Below are 20,438 nucleotides of genomic sequence, written 5' to 3'. Positions count from 1 at the left end.
CCTTCTGTATGACGGAGCCAGGGGCATGCAGGGCCCCCCCATCATCTGACTTCTTCCTAGGGATGTAGTGCTAAATATTGAAAGGAAGAGAGAATGGTGTTTGAGCTGCAGAGAGACCCCCTTTGTACAGACAGACAGTCTCTTGTCAGTGTGCCAGTCACAGTGCCCCTCACCTCTCCAGTCAGCAGATAGATCATCTCCAGTGTCAGATTCACCATTCTCTCCTTCTTCCCCCGCTCCTCCTCCTCCTCATTTTTATCCTTCTTCTTCTTCTTCCCCTTCATCCCTGTGTCACTCGCTTCCTCCCACATTCCCATTGGCTCCTTGTGGGAGGGACTGACCTGGAACTGACCCTGGAATTTAAAGGAGACATTTTGTGTAAAAAATAAGAATGTACCAGCACTTTATACTTATTTAGATACAGAAGAATTGTGCTTAAAAAAGTAGTGTTTCAGGCTGATTTATTGAATATTTCTGCAAAACCCCTAATAATCCCTCCCTTTTCTTCCACTTGCTGCTCCCTGAATTCCCAGGCTGTGCACTCAGCTCACTGCACTGTAGGACAGGAACCAATCAGCAGCTAGCAGGACCTGATAGGGAACTGAAGCCTGTCTGTGCTTGTGTGACTGCAGGGCTGTGATTGGCTGTCCCCCTCCTACTGTGCTTCTGGCAGGGACCGTTAGGACACGCCCAGTTACTGCTGGGAAAGACTCCACTAGAGGTCGGCAGTGGTGAAACGTGCCCAGAGCGTAACCTTTTTGTAAAGGGAGGGGGGAGGGCAGATGTTTGGTTTCATTATACAAATCTATCAATAACAGTCGTACCCTTATGTGCAAATGAAAGACATGAGCAGTAACACTGGGGCTCATTTATTAAAGCAGCGCAGCGCATAAGTGGACGCAAAAGGTTGTCTGCGCCATCACAAGCGTGATCGCTAATATATTTGCGTGATATTGCGCATAACACAGAGCTTTTGCGATGGTTTTGTTTATGCGCATTGCGCAAAAGATTGGGCATTTATGTCGCAAACGATGCCGTGGTTGTTAGGGGCGTGGCTGTGGGCGTGGCTACAATGCGCTTGCACTGCGGCCGTCGCAGATTTGCGTCTGTATATGTGCAAAACTGCACCCGGGCAACAGCACCACAATTTTTACGCCTGCCTCTTCGTGGCGTAATAGTAACGCTCTTCAAAATGCGCATTCCTGCCCAGCTGCGCTAGTATATTCAAGATGAACAACCCTTGTAAAGTGCATATTAACCACGCCTTCCACCCAACATGTTTATATTGACCAAGGTTCCTTTAAGGGTATCAGGTAGGCTAAACACCTTTGCAACCAAACAAATATTAGCACAGAAACAAATGCAGATGCGTCTAAGTGAACGCAATATGCGCAATATGTGACGCAACTAATTAAAGCAGTGCATTCATACATGAGCACAACTAATCCTTACCTTTGCGGTATCTTCCTGTGCGCACAATTTATTATAAGCACTGCGACAGCTGATACGCAGTTTCACACGTCGCACCTGTCTTGTGTCTACATTAGCGCACAAATCGCACTGTTAAGGTATCGTGCGCTACATTATTAAATACTCGCATGCGCTGGGCAAATGTCTGGCCACTGCGCTCTTTTTAGCGCTGCGCTGCGTTAATAAATGAGCCCCACTATGTCACCATTGTTGTCTCTGCAGTGGGATAAATGTGCCAGACAGGGGTGATGTTGAACTACAAGACTTGCCCGTGGGTCAGTACAAGTCACTGAGCTGTAAACACTTGTATGTAAGTGCTGTGTATGTAACATCCCAGCCATGAAACATGACAAGACAGACAGAATGCCCCATTGCAGTCACACTGGACTTACCCAGACACAATAATATTACTCCACAAGGAAATCCTACCTGCTCAATCAGCCGCAAGCTTCTTCTACCTACCTGTGTAATCTCTGCCTGACAAGCCACACCTCCAATCCTTGCTCAGGAGCAGCGGTCACTCTGATTGGCTTTGCCTTGTCACGTGATACTCCTGTTCTCCTGAAATGTCTGCTGAGGCTGTCACGCATCATGTGACCCTCCTGCTGGTGCTCTTCTGGGAGATGTAGTTTTCTGTCAAGGATTTAACGGTATAAAGGCACAGCTGCACTACAAATCCCAGGATGCAACAGAAGTCCCTGTTCTACTGGCTATTTGCTTGGACTTTCCCTAGTTAAATGTAGCAGAGAATATGCTAAACTCACAGTGAGGGGGACAAGCAGACAGGGTGCAGCTGCAGAGTCTCTCCCGGCTTTACTCTCCTTAGTCCCAGCTGTGAGGTGTCTGTTTGCCAATTGTTCTACACTCCCCAGTGCCCTGGAACATAAGAACACAAGTGTAACTAGGGATGCACTCAATTCAGAATTACGTTCGGGATTCAACCTGGATTCGGCCGTTTTCAGCAGGATTTGGATTAGGCTGAATCTTTCTGCCCGGCCAAAACGAATCTGAATCCTAATTTGCATGAGAGGGAAATCACGTGACTTTTTGTCACAAAACGAGGAAGTAAAAAATTTGCATATGCAAATTAGGATTAGGGTTTGGTATTCGGCCATATCTTTTGTGAAGGATTCGGGGTTAAGAGTGGATTCGGTGGATCCCTAAGTTTAACCGTAATTTTCCACCCAGGATAGGCTCCCACTCACTGTGGTACTGGTTATGTTACACCCTCAGCCACATTAATGTGTGGAGGAAGAGAAAGGTGTTGCAAACCTGTAGGAATTTAGGACAGCAGGATTTTTTTTAACCAAAACAACTGGAACTCACACAGTACAAATTTCTCGGAGGTAAATATCACACACTGACACCTCCTTGGGAAAGACTTTCTAGGATCCCACGTAGGGTTGCCACCCGGCCGGTATTTTACCGGACTAGCCGGTAAAATACCTGCCAAGGCCGGTATTACAAATTTACCGGCAATGTAGCTGCCGGTAAATTTGTAATACAATTAAAAAGAGCCCTCACCTGTCCCCAATCCCCTGTAACTTAGCTTTTTTTTCCCTTCTTTTAACGTCCGTGGTGTGGCCCCGCCCTTTTTGACATCACTGCCCGCCCCTTTTGACGTCACTGCCCGCCCATTTTGACGTCACAGTCCACCGCTTTATGTCCCAGCCCCCCACCAGCCGGTAAAGAATTTTAAAAAAGGTGGCAACCCTAATCCCACGTGACCTGTGTGGGGAAGAATCCATTGGGCCTCTACTTTATAATGGCACCTCCTCGGCAAATCTAGAACTGCCAGGGAACACTGCAATGGGAAATAACACCCACACCCAGCTGTATATTGGGCCCAGCTTAGGTTAAACAGAAAATGACCAGCCCTGCATGTTTATTTGCAGAGTAATGTTTCGGGGGCACGCCCCTTCATCAGAAGGGTGGCGAACCCTTTTTTTACTGAGCACAGGACTAATATACTTTGAGAGGTCAGGGTGTGCTGGTGGGTTTTTTCTTTTGCCCAGCTAAGGTTGCCACCTTTTCTCAAAGTTTTTACCGGCCAGTTGGGGGGGTGGGAACAAAAGGAGCGTCTGGGATGCAAAAGGGGTGGAGCCACGTAAAATGCTGTAGAAGGGGAGGAGCCACATCTAGCGATTCCCAGAAGGCCGAAAAATAGGTAAGTAGGTTAAGCGGATTGGAGGCGGGCCAAGGGCTTTTTTAAGTGTATTACATCATTACAGCAGTTTTAACTTAACAAGAAGTGGAACTTGGCCATCCTATAATGGACGCTGAATCCAAAATAGATGATATTATTATTATAGTAATAGACTAGGATATCAATTTAAGGACACACTGGCCCGGACAATAGATTAAAGTGGAACAGCTTTTGTATCCACGGCTTGCCTGAAAGCATTACTGATCTTTCAACATACTAGAATTACTGCAGTCACTGATCCCACACATTCCTGCCTCCAGACTGGAAATGGACAGGTTCCATTCAGCTCTTTAACCATGCCGACTGGAGGACCCTACTACCGACGTAATCTTGTACCACTCCATGATCACTCACAAGTGGCCATAATTGTAAGCAATCCGGTGTTTTGTACACATCCATACCAAATATACATGGATCTCACCCCAACGACCCTCCAGAAGAGAAGGAACATGGGCCCAATCACCAAGGTACTACAACATAAAATACCGGTGGCTTTTTCCCTTTTGCTTATGATTCACCTATAATATTGGCAGTACTCTATAACCACTCCAATAGAAGGCCAGGACATTTTACCTAAATTGGGTTTCGTGGAACAGGCATTGAAAGACATTCCTACATCTGCAAGATGCGTTAGGAAACTCACTCCACTCTGGGAAAAAGTGAGATCTGTTCTGACACTAAATGCCATACATATAAATATGATACAGGTAAATAGCTTCAAGAGACTCTTGCTGAACATTATCAGCTCCCCATACACTGCATTACTCTTTCTTATGGAAACAACCTGGATAGGTAATAGCTGTATGGTTTATTTAGAATTTCTGTTAACCTTTATTCATACAGTTATTTTAAGGGGTATTCCCCAATTTAGTTTTTTCCATTACTTACGTCAGACACAGGGTACCATCCGTGGCAGGCCCAGGAGTCGCCCTAATGATGCTCTGTACACCCCCTTATCAATACGGGAAATATTGTTATATTTTTCTAGAGTTCTTAGTAAGGTTTATTTTTGTGTTTCTACTTGTTTTATATACACTTAACCAGCTTTATACTGCCTAATGTCGGGGTGAAAGATTGTTCAGCTATAACCATGGTGATTTTTTTAGGAGGACTGAATAGAATATGATTATCAAAGGATCCCTTTCCAGGAGGAAACAATAAATATGTGGCATCGACAGCTTTTCACTTACCCCAACTATGGAGGAGACTATTTTAGCCCTTAGTCAGAATGTGCAGAGCTTCAACTAGCCAATGATAAAAAATAAAACTTTCACATACTGTACTTGTCCTCTTTAGGTGCATATAATTACCTGCATGAAACTCATATTTCCCATGCTTCCTATCTGAAGTACCTCTACAAAAGATATCCAAAGGTGCTCTTATCTACTAGCTCAGGGATCGGCAACCTTGGCTCTCCAGCTGCTAAGGAACTACAAGTCCCACAATGCAATGAAGGCGTGGAGAGCCAAGGTTGCAGATCCCTGTACTAGCTCAACTAAAACCAAAGGGGTAGCTCTATGCTTTTCAGCAAAACTCCCAGTAATTATTAAGAGAGCGATCATGGACCCTGAGGGACACTGTCACTATTAATTAGGTTGTGCATGAAATTCTTCTGGCCCGTCTAACCGAATCCTAATTTGTGTATGCAAATTAGGGGTGGGGAGGGAAATCGCATGACTATTTGTCACAAAACAAGAAAGTAAAAAATGTTTTCCCTTCCCACCCCTAATTTGCATATGCAAATTAGGATGCAGTTGAATCTTTTGCAAAGGATTCGGGGGGTTCCAAAATAGTGGATTCGATGCATCCCTACTCCATACAGGAGAGTCTCGTTTAGCAGTGATATCATATTATGCCCCTATCTTTTAACAGTTAGGCTTTATGACCAACCTTTTGAACTATGCGAGTCCCATGAATCAGGACAGATGATCAACTGTGGAAATTCTAACCTGGGACCAAAACTAGAAGTCTATCAATATCAGGGAAACAGAAGCCAACTGTTCCCAATAAAGAAGCCCAGCAGTTCAAAAACTATTAGCCCCTTATGGTCTTGCAAATGAATGGAGAGAGGCAAATCCAGATTTTCCTCCTCCCCCTTGCCGTATATCATGGAACCAGACATGGTTGTGTCCTCTTTCCCCCCCTTTTATTTAATCTAGCAATCAAACCACTATCCTTTGCTATCAGATTCAACTCCGATATTTCAGGTATTTAAGGAGATCGACCACCTCAAAATCAGTTTCTTTGTGGATGTTTGACTTATTATTATCTCCAATGACATCACTTCCCAACTTATATAAACTCTTGGACAATTTTGGTTTATGGTCTTGCCTACAAGTCAATCATAGTACAACAGAAGCCTTGAATATGAATCTCCTTCCCTTAATCCAAACGACTTTATCTGAACTTTGCATTTACATGGCAAACCACGTATAAAGTTAAATTCATATAAAACGCTCTACGTTTAACTAATGTTTAGTAGCTTAAGTACACTTTTGGAAAAATGGAGCTCTGCACACATCTCATGAAACTTTTATATTTATTTAGAACCCTTCCAGTGTCAATACCCTTAAAGGGCATGTAAAGGCAAAAATATAAAATCCAATTTTTACTTTCTTTAATGAAAAAGAAATCTATCTCCAATATTCTTTAATTAAAAAAAGTCTACTGTTTTTATAAGAAACCTGACTGTATGCAGTGAAATTCTCCCTTCTTTTACTGCTGTGGATAGGAATTGTCAGACGGTCCCTAATTGTGCTGCAGGTAAACGATCATACTTTCAAATGGCGGGGAGCCCCCCCACCTTACTTCCCAGAACTCGAGCAGCTTTGTTGGATTCCCTGTAGAGATTTGTATCCAGAGACTCAGTGCAGTTTTTATATTCTGATTATTAATCAGTCTTGCTGTATCGGCTTCTATGGCAGATATTATTTGACTTGTGCTGTTTTTGATAATTTATGACTATCCCTAAGATTAACCTCCCAACTGAAGCCCAGACCACACTGAGCATGTGCGAGTCTTGATATTGCAGAAATGCCTAACAAAGTTACAAGATGACAGCCCCCTGCGCCAACTTTGAAAGCATAAATCATTTGTCTTATTAGGCTGCTGGTGAAGTAAGTTCATGTTTATGTTTAGTATACAAAATACAGCATTTCTAACATTATTCTATTTTACACTTTAGTTGCCCTTTAAGGGATCTTCAGAAATTTGAATCCAAAATTGTAAGATTTGTATGAGCTGGCAAGATAACAGATCTAAGTTAACAGATCTAGGTTATATTATCCTAAAATAAGGGTGGTCTACAAGGCATGTCAATTATCTCACATTCTCAGACAATAGAGGATAGAAGCAACAATTTTTCCAGCCATACATCCCGGCTGCGCTTCTTTATGCCTCCCACCACAGAGGCCCAAACAGTATAGCTAATGTTTGCAACATACTCTAAGGATTTGGGATGGGTCCTACAGTGAATTAGGCATCAATGCTCTTCATACACCAGCGGACCTCTACAAAATCCTTTCTTCCCCCCCCAGGTCTCCAAGCATCTTCATTTCCCTTGTGGATGGAATGTAACAAACAGTTGATGCCCTATCTCAGTTGTTCAAAAAAACAGGTCTCTGTCCCCCCAATAGATTCATACAAAAATATTCCATACCGGCAAATGTTGCAATTTTCGTTTACAACAGATACTTCACTTCCTTCATTCTCAGTAGCGACAAGGATATACATAAGACCTACTTTGAATGTTGGTGCCTTCATTCCCACAGAATCTGAAAGGCTGTATCCTTTCCCCTGTGGTAGCTCTTTCGAATCAACCTCCATCAAAGAATTAGGCTATAAGCAGTCAAGTGCACCTTAGAACAGGAAGACTTTGGCATACAATTAAGAGGTCCTCCAACAATGTTTCCAAAGCAAATTATGAAGTACTCCTTAGGTGGTACTAAGTTCTAGCCTGTATAGCAAAGTTTGAAGATTCAGCTGATCCTAGATCCTTTTGAGGCAGCGGGGAAGTAGGCACTATGTTCCACATATGGTGGACATACTCAAATGCTAAAAAGGTTCTAGATTAGAATATTTAAAATTACTAGCATATTGTTGAGTATACATAGGAAATTGTTACCAACGTGGAACCCTTGGTTTAAATACAGATATGGGGAGGATTCACCCAATGTCTCACTATAAACTCAACACCCTACATTTCACATATAGACGCATACATTTGTACCATGACTACAGTTTATCAAGCTATGTCAAATTTATAGATCTTATCAATTGTATGTATGTATCTTATATATGTATCTTATATGTATCTTATATATAATATTTTTGAATACGCCATATGTGGGCTACTGATGGAAATAACAGTCTGTACACAATCTCTCAAATGAAAAAAACTTTATTGAAATAAAATTAAATATCTTTATGATAGCCAAGTGCCTGAGCGTGTAAAAGCATGCCCTAGCTGACTTATTTGTGGATCTCTGCCAGCCAAAGGCTCCTTTGTTGAATAATGAAACCATGAATGTATATGAGTTGACAGGTGATACAATAACTGCACAAATCTAGGCCTCCTTCAACTGGGGCAGTACGAGTTTTACATTAGCCAAGAGTTTACCCAGACAATTTTTTAATCCAACTGATAAGTGCATTTTCTGGAGCATTAAATACATGTATATCTTTATTATATATATTAATCTTAAACAAATTAAATATATAGGGGTAACTTCTTCTATGCATCCCCTGTCCTAATAATGTGAGGCAACAATGGATCCATATACAGCTCAGGGTATATACAATATTCATTAGAAACCTCACCACCAAAGTACTTAAAGCATTCTGTTCACTGCAGAAAAAAAATACACACTTTACTTAATCGGATCTTCCATAGGGTCAAGTGCCGCTATTACAGACTTCCCAACAATTCAATTTTCTTCTCTTCCCATATCGAAATGCATATTAGGATATAATTATTGCCAAACGTATGCCTGATTTGATAAACATTTTACACAGAGAAAAAAAACTTATGGTTTTCCTCCTTTGTGCAGTTTTAAATGTTCTTTAAGATTAATGTTACGTGGAAAGCATTTCCCACATTCAGAACAAGAAAAAGGTTTCTCCCCAGTGTGGATTCGTCCATGGATAGTAAGTTCTGATGAAGTGGGAAAACATTTCCCACATTCAGAACAAGAAAAAGGTTTCTTTTCTGTGTGGGTTCGTCGATGATGGACATGAAGGGTTGATAAACTGGCAAAAACATCCCCACATTCAGAACACGAAAAAGGTTTTTCTCCAGTGTGGGTTCTGAGATGTTCTTTAAGGTGAGATTGGTCTGGAAAACATTTCTCACATTCAGAACAGGAAAATGGTTTCACCCCTGTGTGAGTCCTTCGATGACTAGCAAGGTGAGATTGATTTGCAAAGCATTTCTCACATTCAGAACAAGAATAAGGTTTTTCCCCTGTGTGGGTTCGCCCATGCTTAGTAAGTTGTGCTTTAGTAGCAAAACATTTCTCACAATTCTTACAAAAATAAGGTTTCTCTCCTGTGTGGGTTCTCTGGTGGACAGTAAGATGTGATGAGCTGGTAAAACTTTTCCCACATTCAGAACAAGAGAATGGTTTGACCCCCGTGTGGGTTCTCTGATGAATTTTGAGTTTTGATGAAATGGCAAAACATTTCCCACATTGAGAACAAGAAAATGGCTTCTCTCCAGTGTGGGTTTTACGATGGACACTAAGTTCTGATGATCTGGAAAAACATTTCCCACATTCAGAACAAGAATAAGGTTTCTCCCCTGTGTGGGATCGACAATGGACAGTAAGATCTGATGCTCTAGTAAAACATTTCCCACATTCAGAACATGAAAATTGTTTCTCCCCTGTGTGAATTCTGTAGTGAGTGTTCAGATCAGAATAAATTTTGAAGCATTTTCCACATTCAGAACAAGATAAAGGTTTCTCTTCTGTGTGGATTGTCTGATGGATATTAAGTTTTGTTTTAGTGGCAAAACATTTCCCACATTCAGAACAAGAAAATGGTTTTTCCCCTGTGTGGATTTTCAGATGTCTAGTAAGTTGAGATGAAGAGGCAAAACTGTTCCCACATTCAGAACAAAAGAAAGTTTTTTCCTGTGTGTGAGTTCTGTGATGACATTTCAGGTTAGTTTGAGTCAAAAAACATTTCCCACATTGAGAACAAGAAAAAGGTTTCTCTCCTGTGTGGGTTCTTTGGTGGACAGTAAGTTGTGATGGCTTGGCAAAACATTTTCCACATTCAAAACAAGGAAATAGTTTCTTAGCTGCATGAACGTTAAGATGATTATGAGGACTTTTGCCATGAGAAAAGGTTTTCTCACTTGTGTGGGTTCTTTGATGGCTATCAATGTCTCTTTGCTGAAGAATCTCTTTTGTCAAGTGAGATTCATGTGCGGATGTATCGGCATTTTCATCATATTTATTAGCCTGCATTTTTAAGAGGTTGCATCCCATGATAGGATTAGGTTTATCTGTTCCCTTTATCTGTTCTGTAAGTGGATTAATGCTGCAATCTGATTGGTTTCCCTCTTCACATGAAGCAGCTTCCTCTTCTATATCATCTGCCTCACTGTTATTCAGGCTGCATCCCATGATAGGAGTATCGGTTCCCTTTATCTGTTCTGTAAGTGGATTAATACTGCAATCTGATTGGTTTCCCCCTTCCCATGAAGCCACTTCTTTATTTGCATTGGTTGGTGGGGGCTGTTCCAATGGAGAAATTTCAGGGTTTGTGGGATTTCCATTGTCACAAAAATCTGCTCCTTCAGCCTCAAACTTGCTTGTCTCATTATTATAACATAATGTTCCTCCCAGACCAGTTGTAATATCTCTCTTCTCTTCATATTCACATTCTGGCAAAGAGAAGAAGAGAGAATATTATTTATGTTTGATCACAGGGTTGGGTATCAGGATAATTAAGGCCCCAGTTAAGGAAGGTGGCAGAGATCTCCAAATAGTTTCCAGTTAGTCTACATGGTGTTTACAGATCTCATGTGCCTTGCGGTTGGGAAGGAAGGCTATTGCTGATTTACATTTAGGGTAAATGGTACATCTGCTTTTTTGGCAGCTTTAAATTGGAACAATACAAAATTTAGTAGGAAACTGGTGGAAACATTGGAAGCATGCATTTATTTGCTAGTGGCCAGAGAGAATTATTCCTGTTTCCTCTCTGTTCTGAGGTGGTAACAATGGAAATATGCAACAGAAGGTTACCCGGGCCCTCCCATGTTTCCCCATAGGATTTATGTACTCACCATTAAATCCGTTTCGCTTTAGTCGACAGGGAAACACAGGAACCAGTGGGGTAAAGCACCCTCCTCCAGGAGGCAGGACACTTGATTGACAGATGAAATTTGGCATGCCAGGACTACTCCAGCTTTACCCCTAGCACTTCCTCTGTAAGATCAGTTGGTACCAAGAGTCTGGACACCTTAAGAAGAACAATAACAGGAAAATTATTCCAACTATATACATGATTATTCGGGTGGGAAGTCCTGTGTCCCCCCTGTTGACTAGAGAGAAACAGATTTAACGGGAGTACATAAATTCTATTTTCTCTGCAGTCTCCCTGGGACACAGGAACAAGTGGGGACTTAAAGCACCCCCTATAAAAGACAGGGAGGGCAGAAGTTAACTTATTTGGTTTGGCCTTTAGGGCCACACCACGGCATGCAATATCTTGCGGCCAAAGGCTGCCTCAGCCAAATCGAAAGTGTCAAGGCGATAACATTTGGTGAATGTGTGGATTGTGGTCCAGGCCACTGTTCTGCAGATCTGCTTGAGTTGCGCCAGGCCCAGGAGGCCCCCCATCGCCCCTATGGAATGTGCCTTCAGTCGAAATAGAGATCTGCCCTTAGCCACATAAGCTCTTCAAATGGTCTCCCGAATCCATCTTGCTATGGTAGCCTTAGATGCCGGTTGTCCTGGGCCCAAGGGAATGATTAACAGGGTGCACATTGTGCACATCTAGGCCATGTAGTCACTCTTCTTTTGCGTTCTTGGGGTCCAGACACAAGGACAGGACTATAATCTCCAGGTTGAGGTGAAAGGCCCCACCCTTGGGAAGAAAGGAAGGATTGGTCCGCAGGACCGCTTTGTCTTTATGAAATACTAGTAGTGTGGGGTCACAGGAGATTGCCCCTAATTCTGAGACTCTACGCGCTGATTAGTTTGCCATAAGAAATTTCATTTTCCAGGTAAGCCAATCCAAAATCACTAATGGAGGGTCCAGAAGGACTTCTAGAACTATGTTCAGATCCCAGTTGGGTGTAGATGGTTGTCTGGGAGGGGCAACAATGGCAGACCCCTGTAGAAATGATTTCACTGCATCATCCAGAGCCTGTCTGTGCTTGAAAAGGAGCGAAAGGGCAGAAACCTGAACTTTAAGGGAGCTGAGCTGTAAGACCATGTCCAGACCTCTCTGCAGAGTACCACCGGTATAGAAAATGGCACCACTTCCAATAGGTCTCCCAGACCCTGTGACGAATTTTTTCAAAGACCGGTTGCTGAGCTTTCAGCAGAGAGGACTCCTCAACCACCACACCATTAAATTGAACAGACTGGGATTGGGGTGGTGTATGGGTCCCTGATGTAGCAGATATGACCTGCAAGGTAGTCAAAGTCAAAGTAAACTTTATTGTCATCTCAGCACTATATGAATATACAGTGAGACGAGACGACGTGGCTCCAGCTAGAACATATCACAAAAAGGCACTTAAAAATACACAATAAATATGTAAACATGAAATGTGCAATATATTGGCATAAATCAGATATATACATGTGTAAACCTTTAGAATTGTGCAAATAAATTAACAGTTCACAAAGTTAAGTTCAGGTGTGTCTGGAATGTAGTGGGAGGGCAGGCAGTGAGTTGAGGAGTCTGATCGCTTGTGGAAAAAAGCTTTCACGTAGCCAGTTTGTTCGGGCTTTAATACTGCGAAAGCGCTTGCTGGATGGGAGCAGCGTGAACAGTCAGTGTGAGGGGTGTGTAGAGTCCAGTGCAATGCAGGAGGCCTTTCTTACACAGCGCTTGTGGAACATGTCCTGCAGTGATGGAAGAGCCGCTCCAATGATGTTGCCAGCTGCTCCGCTGTAGACTTTTCTGGTCAGCAGAGCTGGCACTACTGTACCAGATGGAGATGCAGCTCATCAGGATGCTCTCTATGGTGCCCCTGTAGAACACGGTGAGGGTGGGAGGCGGAAGGCTGGCCCGTTTCAGTCGTCTTAGGAAGTGAAGACGCTGCTGAGCCTTTTTGGTGATGGAGGCGGTGTTGGTGGTCCAGGTGAGGTCATCAGAGATGTGGACTCTCAGGAATTTGGTGTTCTTTACTGTCTCTACCGTGGAGCCATTGATGTTGAGTGGTGTGTGAGCAGGGAGAGTGCTCCTGAAGTCGACGATCATCACTTTCGTTATCCACATTCAGTGACAGGTTGTTCTCACTGCACCAGACCGCCAGCTGCTGAATCTCATCTCTGTACGCCGACTCGTTGTTGTGGCTGATGAGCCCCACCACAGTTGTGTCATTGGCGAACTTGATGATGTGGTTTGAGCTGTGTCTAGCTATGCAGTCATGTGTCAGCAATGTGTACAACAACGGGCTGAGAACACATCCTTGGGAGTTGTGGTCAAGAGCGCTTAGAGATAGTGGTATCAAATTCTTCTTGGCCAGGAGGGTCAGTACCCATGGGTAGTGGAGGAAACACACAGGCTAGGTTGAATGTCCAGGGTTGAGTTATTGCATCTATTCCCTCTGCCAGAGGGACCCCGCAGCAGGCAAAGAATCAAGGAACTTTGCGGTTGAGTCTGGATGCCATGAGGTCGATCTGTGGTAGGCCCCACTGACATACCAGATCCTGGAACACCTTGTGGTGAATTTCCCATTACCCTGGATTTGGTGCTGACTTAGAAAGTCTGCCTGTACATTGGAGACTCTTGAAAGTTGTATAGCAGACAGCTGTACCGAGTTCTTTTCTGCCCATCCTATGAGCTTCTTCTCCAGGTGCCCCCTTTGGCGATTTGTGTATGTACGTCACGGCCATGGTGTTGTCCCACTATATTCGGACTGCTTGCCACTGTAGGGACTTTGCCCAGTGGTGCAGTGCCACTCGTATGGCTCTCAATTCCAGCACATTGATAAGCAGCTTGGTTTCCTGATGGGCCCATGTGCCCTTTGCTGTCCTGACAGTTTGCCCCTCATCCAGTTAGACTGGAGTCCATCTACATCACTGTTCACTCTGGGGTGGCCCATGATTGACCCTTGGTCAATGTCCCTGGAGAGAGCCACCACCTCATCGAGGATGTGGTCTCCTGTGACAGTGGGAAGGTTTGCTGGAGGGATCCTCTCATCCACTACCTGAGAATGTCGGCCTGCAGGGGAAGAAGGTGCAACTGAGAGAAGGGGACTGCTCCCATAGTGGACACCATGGAGCCCAGTACCCTCACAGCTTGGTAAATCGTCAGTTGTTGAGACAGTGTAAGATTTTGCACTTGCTTCCTCGGCCTGGACTGTTTGTCTTGTAGAAGGAACATTTTCTGTTCTCATGTGTCAAACTCCTGTCCCATTAAGATCATTCGATGGGTTAGTTGGAGTTGCGATTTGGCCCAGTTAATCATTCAACCAAACTGCTGGATTAGTTAAACTACCAGGTCTGGGTTGGCATGTGCTTGTTGTCTCAATCAGGCCTTGATGAGGGGATCGTCTAACTAGAGCTTCACTGATCTTCCCTGAAGTCTCAGCGTCGCTGCCTTAACTGCTATCAGTTTTGTGAACACCCTGGGGGCTGACGAGAGACAGAATGGCAGTGCTACAAAGTGGAAATGTTGGTTGGAAAAGACAAACTCCGGTACTGGTGGTGGGCCGGCCAGATCAGTACATGCAGATATGCATTCTTGACGTCCAATGACCTCATGAGTTCAATTCCATACCGAGGATGACTGTACATAAGGTCTTTTGTTCAACCCGTTTACGTCTAGGACAGAGAGGAATGTCCCCCTCATTTTTTGGGAACATGAAGAGATTGGAGTAATTGCAGTAAAATCTCTGCTGCTGTGTCACTCGGACAATTAACACCACCCGCCGTAGTTCTATAATGGAATCCCTGAATGCAGGAGCCTTTTCTGGCTCGGTGGGAACTGAGGACATGAAGAACCCTCGAGGTGGGTATGATGCGAAGTCCAGATGTTAACCTTCTGTAACCAAACCTCTCAGAATCGCAGAAGCCTGCCCCCCACTGAATTCTGCATCCCCATTATACGGAAGTGGGTTTATCTTGGCTAGATTTCCTCTGGGGCTTGTTAGGTCTCCAGCCTGCTCGTACTTTGGCCGTGGGTCTGTGATGTGTTCCATTCATCTTGAATTACAGACAACAATTGGTCATGGACTGGAAAGCATGCTGCTGGCTTACGCTGTCACTTTAACAGACCAGGTTGGTTAGAGTTTCAGGGTCTCTGCAATTGCCCTTATAATGTCATCCACAGGTGTATTTCTCTATCCCTTTCTTTCACCTCATCCTCCTCAGAACCAAAGAGATTACTTCCCCTTCTGATTCTGATCTTTCTGAAGTGTCAGATGGCAACAGTAAAGAGGGTGGTGTTACTGCCCATTTGGAAGTTGTGCGCTTGCGTTTTTCCATTGGGGCATCGCTTATCTTGGATATAGCTTTGCCGATAGAATCTGCAATAGTGCCTGCGATGGAGTCACTAAAGAGGGAATCTGTTGAAGGGATGCCTGTGATTGAGATAACTGTATAGCCCACAAGGGTGTGTCTATCAAATTACCGGTTGTGGCACTGTGGAAAGCTCCTTCCTGAGTCCGGACTATAGGTTGGCCCCTTTAAAAAAAGCACACGGCCCGTTGTCAGTATTGTCAATGTCTCCCCAGGAGAGTACAACTGACAGAGTGGTTCTGCTTGACCACTAGTGAATTTTGAGTGACATTTAGTGCATGCAAAATAGGTGACTTGAGCCATTGCTGACGTTGTTGTGGATCGTCCCCTCGTAATACATTCCGCCATGGGTCCAGGTGAAGTGCCAGGGGGGAAGTGTAAGACACCTGCTCTCTGGGGTGGTATCTGTCCCCAAATATGAGTTTTTAAAATTGAGACAGGGCCAGGTGCAGCCCTGTGTCCATATACTGGTGGCTGCTTGGGTGGATGAGGGCATGAGTGTGCCTGTCGTGTTATGTTGCGGCAAGCTAAAATGGCCACCGGTGCCAAGGACCTCCAACATGCAAGGCTTACGTGATGTCACTTCCACATCTCAGGAGCGCAGAGGGTGACGCGCCTACCGGGAACGGGTGTGTATGTGGAAACCAGAGGTCATCTTTCCTTCTGCCTTTCTCTCCTGATACACGGTAGGAGAGTTATCCCTTACTCCGGGGGGGTCTTCCCCTTCCTTCAGACTCCCCTTGACCAGGGCCCTTGGAACGTGTGTGCTGGGTGGGGGGAGGCGCTAGTGGTGGCACCGGACACCGGATCTGCGTGGTCTACTTACCTGACCGTCATGCAGGATCTCGGCCAGAATCCCTTTTCTCATCCCAGAGACAGGTTGACAACTGGTAGGCACTATTTGGACATATGTATGGACCTGGTGCTGCTCGTTCCCGCATTGGGGGTTAACTATAAGGGTACAAGGAGTCCTACCTCAAGTACTGCCTCAGGTATCCGCTCTAACCACTGACCAAAGACTCCTTTCGTTGGGTCTCACTGGAGACCCTTTTGTCCAACCTCCTGTGGACAGGACACTTGAAAAACTGATCTTACAGAGGAAGTGCTTGGGGTAAAGTTGGAGTAGTCCTGGCATGCCCTCTTTCATCTGTCAATCAAGTGTCCTTCCTCCTGGTGGAGGGAGCTTTTCCTCACTGGTTCCTGTTTTTCCCCGGAGACTGCAGAAAAAGTTTTGTTTAGAAAAGTTTTCATTTCGTTTACTTGCAAGTAGTTACAATATTAGCTTTTGTGTAACCAGGTTACATTTAGCTGTGCCTGTTGGGATTCCCAGAATACATACCAGTGCATTATACTCATTTAGATATAGAAGAATTGTGCTAAAAAAAAGTAGTGTTTCAGGCTGATTTATTGAATATTTCTGCACAAACCCTAATAATCTCTCACTTCTCTTCCACTTCCCGCTCCCTGCGTTCCCAGGCTGGGCACTCAGCTCACTGCACTGTAGGACGGGAACCAATCAGCAGCTAGCAGGACCTGATAGGGAACTGAAGCCTGTCTGTTCTTGTGTGACTGCAGGGCTGTGATTGGCTGTCCCCTTCCTACTGTGCTTCTGGCAGGGACCGTTAGGACACGCCCACTCCTCATTTGAAACACAGACAGGGACCAGAGAACATCTATAGGGAGCTCTAATAAAGGGGCTTTTTTTAAAGATATTAATTTTTAGCACCATGTAAAAGCAACACCATATATTACTTATAATTGCCTCCGAAATTAGAGTTTTATAATTTATCCTATATGTCTCCTTTAAACACAAGAGACCTGTGTGGTTATGGAGCTGCTTTAAAGTTTTCCTATAATTGCAGGTTATTAGTAGCAGGGGCATTCATTAAAAAAAAAAAAAAATAACCTTGTCATTAAGGCCCCTGACCATCATTGATGATTTGTGATGCAGAGGCTAATGTGACTGACCTATTTGGTTAAACAAAAATGTGCATACACCCTTCACACTGTAAGCATAGAGTACAGTCCCAGCATGTATTTTGCAACTGTAGTATGGGACTATGAGCAACTGAGATGCAACAAGTATCAATCAAACCCCATAACCATTTTATAATCCCAGATCCTACCCTGCTAGCCACCCCCCCCCCCCCCAACAAATAAAGGAAGAATTTGAAACAGTAAAGAAGACATAAAAGATTAAAAAAAAATCCACAGTCTTGAATGAAATTATGAATAATTATGAATTAGTTATAGTTTAATGGTCTCACATTAAACTATAACTAAAATTAATATTTCTTTTAAAAACAGCTCATTTATTGGAGCTCCCCATTGATGGTCTCTGGTCTGTGTTTCAACACAGGTCCATGCAAAAAGCACAGTAGGAGGGGGACAGCCAATCACAGCCCTGCAGTCACACAAGCACAGACAGACTTCAGTTCCCTATCAGGTCCTGCTAGCTGCTGATTGGTTCCTGTCCTACAGTGCAGTGTGTTTCCAGCCCCCCTGCACAGCCTGGGAAATGAGGCAGCAGCAAGTGGAACAGCTGGGTGGGGCTTGCAGTCTTTTTGCTGAAATTTTCAAGAAATCAATCTGAAATACAAACTTTTTAAGCACAGTCCTTCTATATTTAGGAGTATAATGCATTTACAAGAATTCTGTTTTTTACACATAATGTCTACTTTAATAGTAGAACTAGTGTGTTAATATTATGGGTATTGCTTCCAGAGAGTTGCAGCAATAAGTTGCAAACTGAGGCTAAATAATGGCCATAGAATGTGCAGGTCATGCAGAACACCCACACCTTTGTAGGAGATTTGTATCTTGTCTCGACCCAGTTTTGACTTCCTCAGGTGATATAAAAAGGCTGCTCTTCCATTGTGGGTAATTTAGTATTTTGCCGGGTAAGTAACCTCATAAGTAATACTGACACTCTTGCGGATGTTTTTTTTTTTTTTTTTTTTTGCAAACACGGAAATTAGTAGATGCTTGTATTTTATTTGACAGGGACTTTTTCCATGGCAAGGCATAAGATTGTGCCTTGGTCACCATAGTGAAGCATAAATGTCATAGTTATAAATGACAAATGGTGGGGCTTCTCATATTGGAGGTTTAGGAAAAATTTGTTGCACCTGCTTTCTAACAAATGCTGCAGAGAAAGCACCTCCGCTGTCAGTTAGGAGGGGCTCTACTATGGGCTCAGGTCGTGCACTGCATTCTGATGTTACTGCTGAGCACAAGATCCTCCTGGTCCCTGACATGAGCTTGTAAATTGGAAAAGTGGAAACTTGAATGTTTTCTGTGATGTTTTTCATATCGCTGCAATTATTCTGTTCCATGCATTAGATACACATGCACGGATCATGTCTTCTCTGTCTATTTTTACTTTATTTATTTGTTCAGTAAAGGTGCCATTAGTGATGTAGAGATGGTGCTTTAGCAGTTTACAATATCATAAATAGGTCTGTGTATTGGTCTCCTGCATGGATTTTGTAGAGTGGACTCTGCCTCACACTTTGAGTACCATTTGTGATAAAAAATGTCAGGCTTCCTCAAGCTGTGTCTTTGCCTCACCATCAATTGCTGGGAGGATAACAGGTGTGTTCAGCTACATCTCTGACTAGTCCACAGCCCCATAATTAAACAATGCATTTTCTCGGTAGAATATGGGGGGGGGCATTACTTCATTTGGATACAACACAGATTTCAGTCAAGCGCTGCTTGGTGCATTTCCCAACACAACATGCAGGAAACTCTTACAGATCTGTAGGATAGCTGGGTGCCTATGTCATAGGTGATTACCTGGGTATAAATATATGCAAAATTCACATGCTTCCAGGTCTATCTGAAAAGACAAAATATACTGCATACATATGCCATGTATAGGATAGAAAGCAATCATTACTCACCCAGCGGCCAGAGCTGCTTCAGATCCTCCTTCTCCACCTCCTCATAAAGGTCCTTGTTTCCTTTTATATAGTCCCACTCGTCCAAGGAAAAATAGATGGAAACATGATGAGTCCTTATGGCAACCTGTCACACACAATGTTCCAGTCATCCCCCAGCCAGAGAAAGGGATTATCATCCACTGTTACTAAACAATAAGGGGCCGCTGTACCCACCTCTCCAGTCAGCAGCTGGATGATGTTGGACATGAGTTCCAGGATCTTCTTGTCATTCTTGTTATTTTCCTTCTGTATGACGGAGCCAGGGGCATGCAGGGCCCCCCCATCATCTGACTTCTTCCTAGGGATGTAGTGCTAAATATTGAAAGGAAGAGAGAATGGTGTTTGAGCTGCAGAGAGACCCCCTTTGTACAGACAGACAGTCTCTTGTCAGTGTGCCAGTCACAGTGCCCCTCACCTCTCCAGTCAGCAGATAGATCATCTCCAGTGTCAGATTCACCATTCTCTCCTTCTTCCCCCGCTCCTCCTCCTCCTCATTTTTATCCTTCTTCTTCCCCTTCATCCCTGTGTCACTCGCTTCCTCCCACATTCCCATTGGCTCCTTGTGGGAGGGACTGACCTGGAAGTGACCCTGGAATTAAGCAATTACACATTTCTATACAGGATTATTCCCAGCAATATCCCCCAATAGAATTACAGGGGCCCAGATCCATAGAATCCCATTAAAGGAGACATATTGCATGTATTTTCACAATGCACAAAATTGAGTTAAATAATGTAAAATAGGAGGAAACGTTTTTAGTTTAATATCTTTGGGGCAAATATTTCCAACAGCTTCTAAATTGCATCGCTTTTGCAAGTTTTTGGTTTAGAAGTCTCTAGTATCAGGCACAATGGCCAACAGCACTCTCTTTCTAAGAAGTCCAGTAAAGGAAGACTGGGCTTTTCTGGGGATAATATGTAGCAGGTCATTAAATACATGATCATTATAAATTCCGTAATTATGTTCTGTTCATTATTTTGTATACAAAGTGCAATCAACTGCTTTTAGGTTTAGGTACAGACAAATGTGTAGGGATTGTTTATCTATTATAATTTAATAATAGATGCAGGGAGTTGCATAGTGCCTAACGATATATTTGGGCAATACATTTT

The 20,438-nt window shown here is 43.6% G+C and overlaps 1 protein-coding gene across 3 annotated transcripts; it reads right to left on the bottom strand.

Moving 5' to 3' along the window:
• Window positions 1-8,059: 8,059 nt before the first annotated feature.
• On the bottom strand, window positions 8,060-19,749 carry LOC108703747 (oocyte zinc finger protein XlCOF22-like). Of its 3 annotated transcripts, none has more exons than XM_018240033.2 (3): window positions 19,741-19,749; window positions 19,287-19,410; window positions 8,060-10,565 (listed from the first exon to the last, which is right to left on the bottom strand). In XM_018240033.2, the coding sequence occupies exon 3, from the start codon at window positions 10,303-10,305 to the stop codon at window positions 8,701-8,703; it is 1,605 nt and encodes a 534-aa protein (XP_018095522.1). In that variant the 5' UTR covers window positions 10,306-10,565; window positions 19,287-19,410; window positions 19,741-19,749; the 3' UTR covers window positions 8,060-8,700. The 3 variants fall into 3 exon arrangements, with proteins under 3 accessions (XP_018095522.1, XP_041432502.1, XP_018095521.1); XM_041576568.1 differs by lacking the exon at window positions 19,741-19,749 and adding an exon at window positions 19,500-19,551; XM_018240032.2 differs by lacking the exons at window positions 19,287-19,410; window positions 19,741-19,749 and adding an exon at window positions 10,968-12,428.
• Window positions 19,750-20,438: the final 689 nt, after the last annotated feature.

This window comes from Xenopus laevis, chromosome 9_10L (genome assembly GCF_017654675.1).
Source record: "Xenopus laevis strain J_2021 chromosome 9_10L, Xenopus_laevis_v10.1, whole genome shotgun sequence".
Taxonomy (NCBI): Eukaryota; Metazoa; Chordata; class Amphibia; order Anura; family Pipidae; genus Xenopus; species Xenopus laevis.
Note: the sequence above shows the minus strand (reverse complement) of the source record. Positions and strands in the feature narration are given on the sequence as shown.